Source organism: Odocoileus virginianus, chromosome 28, assembly GCF_023699985.2.
Source record: "Odocoileus virginianus isolate 20LAN1187 ecotype Illinois chromosome 28, Ovbor_1.2, whole genome shotgun sequence".
NCBI lineage: Eukaryota > Metazoa > Chordata > Mammalia > Artiodactyla > Cervidae > Odocoileus > Odocoileus virginianus.
The window spans coordinates 11,629,464-11,640,911 of NC_069701.1; the positions used below are offsets into that span (position 1 = coordinate 11,629,464).

Sequence of the window (11,448 nt, forward strand, 5' to 3'; positions counted from 1 at the left end):
AGAAAAAGAGATAAGTGGGGACATGGAATCAACAAAACAAATAGAAATCACTTAACGATAATGTAGACTTAGACCCATATACGTCAGTAATTTCAAATAAATGGACTAAGTGACCTGATGAAAAGATAGAGACTTTCAAATTAAAAAAAAAAGTCTTAATATGTTCAATTTTAGCAATCCTATAAGAAAAGGAGGCAAAAACATTGGAGGTAAAATGATGGAAGTATGTATACTATGCACTAGTACTTTAAGTGAAAAAATGTTTCTATATCTATATTAATTCAAAGAAAACCTTAAGGAAAAACTTACAAAGATAAATGTGTGTGTGTGTGTGTGTGTGTGCGCGCGCGCTCAGTTGTATCCAAAACTTTGCGACTCCCTGGACTATAGCTCACCAGTCCTCTGTCCAAGGGATTTTCCAGGCAAGAATACTGGAGTGGGTTGCCATGCTCTCCTCCACGGGATCTTCCCAACCCAGCAATTGAACCCGTGTGTCCTGTGTCTCTTGCACTGCCTGCAGATTCTTTACTACTGCACCACCTGGGAAGCCCAAGAGATAAATAGGGATATTCTAAAATGAGAAAAGTTTTAATTCATCTTGATGAAATAACAATTCTAAATTTGTGTGTGTGTATGCTTAGTTGCTCAGTTGTGTCCAATTCTTTGTGACCACATGGACTGTAGCCTGCCAGGCTCCTCTATCCATGGGATGCTCCAGGCAAGAATACTGGAGTGGGTAGCCATTCCCTTCTCCAGGGGATATTCCTGACCCAGGTATCAAATCTGGGTCTCCTGCATTGCAGGCAGATTCTTTACTGTCTGAGTCACCACTAAATGAAATAATGTAGAGTATTTAAAGAAAAATCCAGCAAATCTAAAAGAAAAAAAAATTAATAGCCATATGGAGAGAGATTCAAATTCTTCTGTAATTGATAGAGAAGACAGAAAAAAATGATTTCTTCAGATAGAGAAGATTTGAACTACATTTGAATAAGTATGACTTAGTTGACATATAGCACACTGAGAAGTATATATATTTACTACCCATAGAACTTTGACAAAATTGGCCTTTTACTGAACTACAAAACAATTTTTAACATATTTTCAAAGATTGAAATTAGAGTATGTTTTCTCTCTACAGAAATGAAACTAGAAATAGAAAAATCTAGAAGATATTGTAGAAATCAAGAAATATTTTTCAAAATAAACCATGGTCAAAGAAGAAATAATAAAAGAAGGAAATATTTTGAACTGAATGATAATAAAAATAAAACATATCAAAACTTGTAGACAGCAAATAAAGTCATGAGTTGAGAGGAAGTAGTGGCTCTAAATGCACATAATAGAAAAGAAAGTTGAGGGTTAATGTTCCTAGTATGTATTTTCAGAAGGTAGAAATAGAAATACCATTCTTCCATATATACCCAACAAAAATGTGTGCACATGGTCATCAAAAGACCTGACTAGGAGTGTTCAAAGCAATTTTTGTACCAGCCAAAAGCTGGAAATAACTCATGTATGTCAACAGTAGTTGTATACCATAACTTTGTATACCACAACAGTATACCACAACTTTAAATTGTGGTATATTTTCTCAGTGATATACTAAATAGCAATCAGAATAAACAACCTATTGCTACAACAAAAACATGTATGAATTTCACATACTTAATGTGTCATAAACAAAACTGAACACAAAAGAGTTCATATTATTCCATTTATATAAATTCCAAATACCCAAAAGAAATCTATAAAGTTAAAAGTCCACTGATTCAAAGTGCCTATATGACTGATGCACTCTGACAAAAGCACAGAACTAACCATATGTGTTAGCCTAACCTGGAAAAAGGTGGAGTAGAGGGATGTGCACTCCTCTTCTCCTGTCAGAACTCCAAACCTACAACTCTGCTGAACAACCGTCAACTGGAGAATGTTGGATTCCACCAAAAAGAGATACCCCACATCCAAGGGCAGAGGAGAAGCCCCAGCAAGATGGTAGGAGGGGCAAAATCACGTTTAAAATCAAACCCCTTACCCGCCAGAGATTCTCAGAGGGCTCAAACAAACCTTGTGTGCACTAGGACCCAGAGACCCCAAAGAGACTGAGCCAGAACTGTGTTTGAGTGTCTCCTGCGAAGGTACAGGTCAGCAACAGCCTGCCGCAGGGGCTTTGGGTACAGCAGACCTGGGTATGGCATTGTTATGCCCGATGTCCGAATCCCTGAGCGGGAAGAGAGAAGGCCTCCAAGACAATGCAACTCGCATAAAAGGGAAGTTTATTGCTGACTCGAGTCAGGGCTCCCGCCGCACGTCCAATGCAGTGGTACGGGGTCAGAGAGCGCTGAGCCCAAGCTGTTACCCAATTTATAAGGTGTGCATAAGCAGTTGGTAGCTGGCTTAAGCGGATGGGTTACATGTTTGCAAAGTAATCTTATTGGCCCAAAACCTTCGCGGGTTTTTTTCAAACTTGGGCGTTCACAGGCTTTTCAACTTTCCCCTGATAGGTTCCCTTTTTCTTACTAGGCGCATGTTGATTGGCTGGTTCCAGGTGGCCTGATAATCATGTTACCCTGGAAAACCAGGCCTACTCCTCATCTACGCTGCCTGTCATGGCGCAGCCTCACATTCCCCCCTGTCTTCTTGTTTCTGTAGAGGAATCTTTCTCTTCATCCTGGGCTACCATCTGATATTGTTGCCTCAATACCATAATCTGAATGGTATTTAGACGTTCATTAATAAAAGACATTAACCGGTTTAAAATACAAGGGCCAATCATTAGTGTCAATAACAGTACTATAAGTGGACCCAGGAGGGTGGAAACTAAGGTGGTCAGCCAGGGGGAGCGTTGAAACCAAGACTTAAACCATGATTGTTCATTTTCTCTTTTTTGTTTTCGCCTGCTTAGGCCTTCTCTAACTTTTTGAAGAGATTTCTGTACTACTCCTGAATGGTCAATATAAAAACAGCATTCTTCTCCTAGGGCTGCACATAGTCCCCCTTGTTGTAAGAACAGCAGATCTAAACCCCTTCTATTTTGTAACACTACCTCAGCCAGAGAACTTAAGGATTCTTGGAGGTGGGAAATGGATTTTTCGAGTTGTTCAATATCTTCATCTATTGCAGCCCTTAACTAGTTATACTGTTTATCTTGTAGCGTTAAGGCTGCAATTCCACTTCCAGTTCCTATAGCCCCCAATCCCAACAGGACAGTTAAAGTGAGGGCAGTGGCGGGCTCTCTTTTTACCCTATACTGACCTGGTGTCTCTAACTTGGTTGCAGTTCTGGGTCATAGTTCAGCCGGGGGATTAGATGGACTAGGACACAGAAATCTTGGGAGGTTTTGGGGTTGTCCTCTGGGAAGAAGGTTTTGGGGCTGTCACCTGGTTTGGTCCCGAAGCTACCTTGGGGGCCGAATAGAGTAGTCCCAGTTGTAATTTGAGCTCAAGCCGGAATCCATTATCCAGTCTGATAAAGACATAGGCCCCAGGCTCTGCCTACGTCCCACCTGGTAAATCTTTTTCCGTCATCAGTGAACTTAATCTGTAATGGAAAACATTGTCCAGGTTTAGACGGCAACATCTTACATGGTGGGAAATCTTGGGGTAATTTTACCTGAATGAGGTCTTTGACGGGATTGGTGAGCCAATGGACCGTTCCTGTAGTTTCACATCCCCAAGCGGCACAATAAAAAGAATCAACTCCCCCACATTTTGCAATTTGGTTCCGATCCCTTCTTCCCCCCGGACAGACATATACGGGTGTTGGTTTTGTGCATGGTGTGTCTCCCTGGAAGGCCCAGGCCAAAAGGCCGAGGGTTTCAAGCTGAGGGCTCCCGATGAAGTCACTCAGTTGACTGGGACCGTGGAAGCCGTTAATGTCGGCTGCCAGGACACACAAACCAAAGTTCAATTCAGGCCATCATGTCCCTTTGGGGGCTACGTTGGAACTCGAATTAAGTAGTCCTCCAGTCTCAGGGTTGTAGACCACCCAAGTCATGTTAACCGGATGATGGGGGTTGTGACTGGTCGCTCCTGGGTCGATGAGAGCCGCCATCAGCAGGAGAATTAGGAGGCCTCCCGTTGAACAAGTTTCAGTTTCAAAGGATTTGATGGGTGAGGACTCGCCTTCCGTTCTGCCCGCGCTTTTTCCTGTTCTTCTGGAGTGGCTTGCCGCACGTGATTGCAGTGAACCCAGGGTCCAATCCCGTTGACCTTAACAGTGGTAGGAGTGGTAAGGAGAACAACATAAGAGCCTTTCCGTCTAGGTTCTAATACTTTAGATTGGTGCCGTTTTACCCAAACCCGGTCACCTGGGCCAATATTATGTGAGGGGAGGGTCCCCTTACTTTGACCCTTGTGTATCTCTCAAATCAATTTCCGAACATGCTTATGCACCTTACTTAATGCCATCAGAGTTTGCTGGAATCGTCCCAAAGTAGGGGGTGGCAGGCATTTTCCCTCGAAAATAGGACACACAGGAGGGGGTCTTCCATACAGAATCTCAAAAGGGGTAAGATTCAGCTTATAAGGGGTGTTACACACCCGAAAGAGTGTGAAGGGGAGGAGGGTCACCCAGTCCCCGCCAGTCTCTATTGCCAACTTTGTCAAAGTTTCTTTTAGGGTCTGATTCATTCTCTCAACCTGTCCTGAGCTCTGGGGATTATATTCACAATGTAACTTCCATTTTGTCCCTAGAGCTTGGGCCAGCCCTTGTACAATCTGGCTCACGAAGGCAGGTCCATTATCAGAGCCCATAGTCACTGGCAGCCCGTACCTAGGCACTATCTCCTCTAAGATCTTGTTAGCAACCACTATTGCTGTCTCTCCCTTAGCGGGGAAGGCTTCCACCAACCCTGAGAAGGTATCTACCAGAACCAACAGATAGCGATACCCGTACTTGCCTGGTCTTACCTCAGTGAAATCTATCTCCCAGTGTTGCCCTGGCTCTTCCCCTCAGTACCTCGTTCCCGTGTGCTGCCTTGTCTCTGTCCTCATCAGCTGGCACGCTTTGCAAGCTTGGATTATCTCTCGTACAGTTGCATTTTGTCGAGGGAACCTCAGGCAGGCCGTCTGGAGAAGTGTCAAGGTCTTTTTTTCTCCCAAGTGTGTAGTTGTGTGCAGGTGTTCACACAGGTGATGACCCAGGATGGCAGGCAATATCAGGTTGTTGTTTTGATCTCGGTACTATCCATCTTGGTCATCCTTCTGGAGGGCGGTATCCTCGTTGATCCAGACGAGATCAGGGAGGGAATATTCGGGAACTGGTGGCAAGGTCCCCATACCAGGAGGTGGAAGTCCCACGGCTAATATGGGGGCGGCGTAGTCCCGGCTAGCCGCATCTCGAGCGGCCGCATCAGCGGCACGATTTCCTCGTGCCTTAGGGTCTTCTCCTTTCTGGTGACCTGGGACATGTCCTATAGCTACTGCCCGGGGCAATTGGACAGCTTCCAGGAGCCTTCGAATCTCAGGCAAATTTTTGACCTCTTTTCTCTCAGCTGTCCGAAATCCCCTTTCTTGGTATATGGGACCTTGAATATGGGCAGTGCTGAAAGCATATCGGCTGTCAGTGAAAATGGTGACTCTCTTCCCTTTGGCTCGCTCCAGAGCCTGTATTAGGGCAATCAATTCTGCTTTTTGTGCAGAAGTGTTTGGGGGAAGTGTCTCAGCCCATATCGTCTGTCCTGAATCATCAACTATGGTGGCTCCCGCCTTCCTTTGCCCATCTTTTATATAACTGCTCCCATCGGTGAACCATACTAGCTCACTGTTGTTTAGGGGTACATCAGTTAAGTCTTTTCGTGCCGCCAGGGCCTCAGCCAGTATCTCACTGCAATCATGGAGAGGGCGGTCTTTCTCTGGGTTAGGTAGGAGCATGGCTGGATTCAGGAAGCAAGGGGTCTGAAAATGCACCCGTGGGGCATCAAGCAGCAAGGCCTGGTAATGTGTCAAGTGGGCATTGGAGATCCACTTACCCGGCGGCTGCTTCAAAACCCCTTCGATGGCGTGGGGGGTGTAAACCCAGAGTTGCTGTCCATACGTCAACTTGTCAGCGTCGCGGACGAGGAGGGCAGTGGCTGCAATGATGCGAAGGCAAGGGGGCCACCCAGCGGCCACCGGGTCTAATCGCTTTGAAAGGTATGCCACCGGCCGCTTCCATGGTCCCCAATTGTTGCGTCAAGACCCCCTTTCCTATTCCTTGCTTTTTATCTACAAACAACTGGAATGGCTTATTTGGGTTAGGCAAGGCAAGGGCTGGGGCTTCTAGTAGGGCCTGTCTGAGTGTCTGGAAAGCCTGTTTCATTGGCTCAGTCCAAGTCCAGTTTGGGGTCTCTTTACTTCCCTCATACAAGGGCCAGGCCTTCTCAGCAAACCTCATGATCCACAGTCTGCAATATCCAACAGTCCCCAGAAACTCTCTCACCTGGCAGGGGGTCTTGGGCTCTGGTATCTGCAATATTGTTTCCTTCATGGCCTGAGTTAGCCACCTCTGCCCCTGCCTGATCTTATACCCCAAATAGGTGACCTCTTGCCAGGCTATTTGCGCCTTCTTTGCACTAGCGTGATACCCCAAGGTGCCTAGGGTCTGTAAGAGGTCCCCGGTGGCACGGCTGCATGCCTCCTCCGTGGTCCCAGCCAACATAAGGTCATCTACATATTGCAGCAGGATGACCTCTGGGTGGCGAGTCCTATATTCATAGAGGTCCTCACTCAAAGCCTCATTAAACAAGATAGGGGAGTTCTTGAACCCTTGTGGGAGGCAGGTCCAAGTTAATTGTACTACCGGTTGGCCTTCCCCCTCAGTCCACTCAAAGGCAAATATCTCCTGGCTCTGGGCCACCAGGGGTAGGCTGAAAAAAGCATCTTTCAAGTCTAACACAGAGTACCAAGTGTACTCAGTCAGCAGACTGCTCAGGAGGGTATACGGGTTAGGGACAGTGGGGTGTATGTCACTCACACGTTTGTTGACTTCTCGCAGGTCTTGGACAGGTCTGTAATCTGTCCCCCCTGGCTTCTTCACCGACAGTAAGGGGGTGTTCCAAGGGGATTGGCACCGCTTGAGAATTCTGGCATCCATGAGCCGTCGAATGTGGGGAGTGATCCCCCGCCGAGCCTCCTGGCTCATAGGCTACTGTCTCACCCTCACAGGAATTGCCTCGGCCTTTAGCTTGATGACGACCAGATGTCTCTGTTTGGCTAGTCCCATTCCTGCCGTTTCTGCCCAGGCCAATGGGTATTTGTGGACCCACAGTTGTACATCTGGTGCTATGACCTCTGAGGGCTTAGGCGCAAAAAGCCTGTATTCATCTCTTAAGGCTAGGGATAAGACATGTATCAGCTATCCGAGTCCATCCGTGACTGACATTCCCCCAGGGTCAAAATGGATCTGAGCATTAACTTTAGTCAACAAGTCTCTTCCAAGTAGAGGGGCTGGGCATTCTGGTATCACCAAAAACGAGTGGGACACCTGGTGGGTCCCCAGATCTACTTTTTGTTCTGTGGTCCAACAATATCTTTTTGTCCCCGTGGCTCCCTGCACCAAGCTGGTTTTCTTAGACATTGGTCCCAGTTTTTGATTTAAAACAGAGTGTTGGGCGCCAGTATCTACCATGAAGCCAACGGGTTTCCCCTCCACATGTATGGTTACCCAGGACTCGGGGAGGGGTGCCGAGTCTTGACTCCCCTAGTCACTGTCTTCCCCCGCATATAGAACCCGAGTTCCAAGGGGGATTTTCTCTCTCTGGGTCATTCTTCTCCTCGGGTCCCTCTTAGGGCACTTACTTTTCCAGTGCCCCATTCTTTGCAGTAAGCGCACTGATCTTTCTTTAGGGCCTGCCTTTTTGGTCTCTCTTTTTCTTCTGTCTGGGGGTCTCGAGGCTCCCTCAATTCTGTTCCGGCCTTCATCCCCACAAAAAGAATCTGGGCTAGCTCTCTCTGGTTCTTCCAGTTTTCCTTCGTCCTATGTTCCCTATCTTCCTTCCCGATCTTCTCAGCTAATTCCCTTTCCTCTCGTCGAATTCGCTCTTCCCTTTCTTCTGGGGTCTCTCTATTATTAAATACCTTTTCAGCTGCTTTCAGTAACTCTTGTATTGTCTGTTCTCCCAATCCCTCTATCTTTTGTAATTTCCTCCTAATATCTGGGGCTGCCTGATTCACAAACGCTAACAGAACTGCAGCACGTGACTCCTCAGCCTGGGGGTCCATAGGTGTATATTGCCTAAAGGCTTCCATCAGCCTCTCTAGGAAGGCTGCCGGGCTCTCCGCGGGCTCTTGCCTTACTAAGTTTACCTTCGCCAAATTTGTTGGCTTTCTAGCTGCGGCCCGCAGGCCAGCCATTAGAGTCTGGCGGTACACTCGGAGACGCTCCCTACCTTCCGTTTGCTCAAAATCCCAGTTAGGCCGCAACAGAGGAAACCCCTCGTCTACGAGATGAGGCTGGGTGGTTGGTCTCCCATCGACCCCTGGGACCCGTTTCTGTGCTTCTGCCAGAATTCGCTCCTGTTCTTCTGTGGTGAAGAGCACCTGCAACAGCTGCTGACAATCGTCCCAGGTGGGGTTGTGAGTGAACAAAATGGAATCTAAGAGGTCAATGAGGCCTTGGGGCTTCTCTGAGAAAGGAGGGTTCTGGGTTTTCCAATTGTACAGGTCACTCGTGGAAAAGGGCCAGTACTGATAGGTTCGCTTTCCATCCGGGTTAGCTGGTCCCACTCGGACGGGGAGCGCCTGAACAGTAGATGAAGGTAACTCTGGGTCCCCAGAGTCTTGTCTACCCCTAGTTCTCCCCCGGGTCCCCAATGCTGCCCCCCCCCCCCCCCACGGTCGGTTCCTGTTGGCCCTCTTAATTCTCTCGGTTCACCCATGGGAGCTTCTCTCCTCGGAGAGAATTGCAAGGAGGGCACATAAGGCGGAGGCCTTATCTCCGTTTCTAGATCTATCAGGTTTGGATGAGATGATTCCTGAAGGACTGGTTTGGGGTCCTCTTTCTTTTTGGTTTCTTCCGGGGGGGGGTCTCCATCACCAGGACCTGTGAATTGGAAGAACTAGGAAGTTTGTAAATGAAAGGTTTTAACCACTTAGGCAGATTTTCCACTAGATCTTGCCAGACCATGACATAGGGGACCTGATCCGGATGGCCCCAGGGATCAGGCACCATAATCTTCTCCTTCACGGCCTGTATGATGGATGGTTGAAAGGTGCCTTCCGGAGGCCATCCAACCTGGAAGGCGGACCACTCTGCAGAGCAAAAGTTTATTAATTTACTTTTTTTGACTAACAAAGACAAGTTATGGGCCCTGACATCCGAAAAATGGTCAGTCATGAGAGAAAGTGGGGTAGATTCCCCCTGACCCATAGTCCAAGAATAAATGGTAGGGGAGAGAGAGAGAGAAGTCACTGAGAACGACCACCAAAAAAATCCTACCGGGAGTGGTGGCGGCCAAGAGGTTGGACTTATGGTATGCTTTTGGAACTGTTTATGTGCCTGCGTCGTTGCACGGAAGTTTTCTTGCTGGGGGCGGGCACCCTAGAGGTTTATAGCCCATTCCGTTGGCCCCCTTATCCTGTCACAGGAGTCTTCAAGTGGCAGGTGCCCTAATGGCCTTTAAGTGCCTGACCCGTGCCCACGCAAAGAATTTTAGGCCACGTCCTCAGTTAGGGATGTTAAAGGAGCGTTTCACCCAATCGGGTTCCCGTTACTGAGGCTCACTTATTGCAAGGCCTTCAGAGTCCGCCAGAGTGTAGCCCTGGCCGGGACTCATCAATTGCTCCCACAACCGTTCACCTGTTCACTGAAACTCCCGAAAACAAAAGGAGTTGAGGGCAGATCAGAGAAGAGGAAAGGAGAGAGAAGAGAACGATGCACCAGAAGAGAGCGACACCAGAGACAATGCCCCCACACACACACAAACACGGAGGGTTGTAGACAAACACACGGATAGACAAATGTCTGCCGACAACACAGCGCTGGGTTTTCGGGCCCCCTGAGTCCTCTTGCCTCCCGGTATAAGGTTTATCTTACCGAATGGCGTCCACTGTTTACCAGACTCGGGATCAGGAGAGGAACTCCCCTTCCCACAGAGCCGGCAGCCTTCCAGCATGCTCGCTGGCCTCGGTCGCGCTGGCTGGAACTTCCAATCCGTTCCCCCTTTTATAGAAAGCTTTCTCCTGTGCCAGATACCTTCCTGCTTCTCAGCAGGGCCTCGGATTTACACTGGACTTTCCTGTCCTGTCTGAGCACCGGTGCTGTATCTATCCTTCCCCTCTGTCCTGGAAGTGTTCTCCCTCCCCGGTCAAGTGATCCTGGATGAGACTCCAAATGTTATGCCCGATGTCTGAATCCCTGAGCGGGAAGAGAGTAAGGCCTCCAAGACAATGCAACTTGCATAAAAGGGAAGTTTATTGCTGACTCGAGTCAGGGCTCCTGCCGCACGTCCAGCGCAGTGGTACGGGGTCAGAGAGCGCTGAGCTCAATCTGTTAACCAATTTATAAGGTGTGCATAAGCAGTTGGTAGCTGGCTTAAGTGGATTGGTTACATGTTTGCAAAGTAATCTTATTGGCCCAAAACCTTTGCCGGCTTTTTTCAAACTTGGGCATTCGCAGGCTTTTCAACTTTCCCCTGATAGGTTCCCTTTTTCTTACTAGGCGCATGTTGATTGGCTGGCTCCAGGTGGCCTGATAATCATGTTACCCTGGAAAACCAGGCCTACTCCTAATCTAGGCTGCCTGTCATGGCGCAGCCTCACAGGCATAAGCCTTCTTGGAAGAAGTCGATGTTAACCCCACCATGGATCTGCTAGAACTTAAACAGGACTGGGGAAACAGAACCTTGGAGAGCACTAACAGAACCTTGTGTGCATCAGGACCCATGAGAAAGGAGCAGTGACCCCACAAGAGACTGACCCAGACTTGCCCGTGAGTGTCCAGGAGTCTCTGGCAGAGGCGTGGGTTGACAGTGGCCTGCTGCAGGGTTGGGGGCACTTGAGTGTGGCAGTGTTTGCACCAAACCTTTTGAAGGAGGTTGCCATTATCTTCATTACCTCCACCATAGTTTGGCCTCAAGTCAAACAACAGGGGAGGGAACACAGCTCCACCCATCAACAGAAAAATGGGATTGAAGATTTACTGAGCATGGCCCCACCCATCAGAACAAGACCCAGTTTCCCCCTCAGTCAGTCTCTCCCATCAGGAAGCTTCCATAAGCCTCTATTCCTTATCCTTCAGAGGGCAGACAGATTGACACCACAGTCACAGAAAACTAACCAACCTGAGCACATGGACCACAACCTTCTCTAACTCAATGAAACTACGAGCCATGCCGAGTAGGGTCACACAAGACGGACAGGTCATGGTGGAGAGTTCTGACAAAACGTGGTCCACTGGAGAAGGGAATGGCAAACCACTTCAGTATTCCTACCTTGAGAACCCCATGAACAGCATGAGAAGGCAAAAAGA

The 11,448-nt window shown here is 48.1% G+C and overlaps 1 protein-coding gene across 1 annotated transcript; it reads right to left on the reverse strand.

Moving 5' to 3' along the window:
* Positions 1 to 3,634: 3,634 nt before the first annotated feature.
* On the reverse strand, positions 3,635 to 10,093 carry LOC139031855 (uncharacterized). The gene is made up of 3 exons (XM_070457453.1): positions 10,015 to 10,093; positions 8,369 to 8,794; positions 3,635 to 4,211 (listed from the first exon to the last, which is right to left on the reverse strand). The coding sequence occupies exons 1-3, from the start codon at positions 10,091 to 10,093 to the stop codon at positions 3,919 to 3,921; spliced, it is 798 nt and encodes a 265-aa protein (XP_070313554.1). The 3' UTR covers positions 3,635 to 3,918.
* Between the last annotated feature and the right edge of the window lie 1,355 nt (positions 10,094 to 11,448).

Coding starts and splice junctions, on each gene's coding strand:
- LOC139031855 (XM_070457453.1), bottom strand. CDS start 10,093: ATGCTGGAAGGCTGCCGGCTCTGTGGGAAGGGGAGTTCCTCTCCTGAT. Junction 8,795..10,014: donor TAAACAGTGGACGCCATTCG/GTAAGATAAACC, acceptor GGGGGGGGGCAG/CATTGGGGACCCGGGGGAGA. Junction 4,212..8,368: donor GGATTTTGAGCAAACGGAAG/GTAGGGAGCGTC, acceptor ACCACTGTTAAG/GTCAACGGGATTGGACCCTG.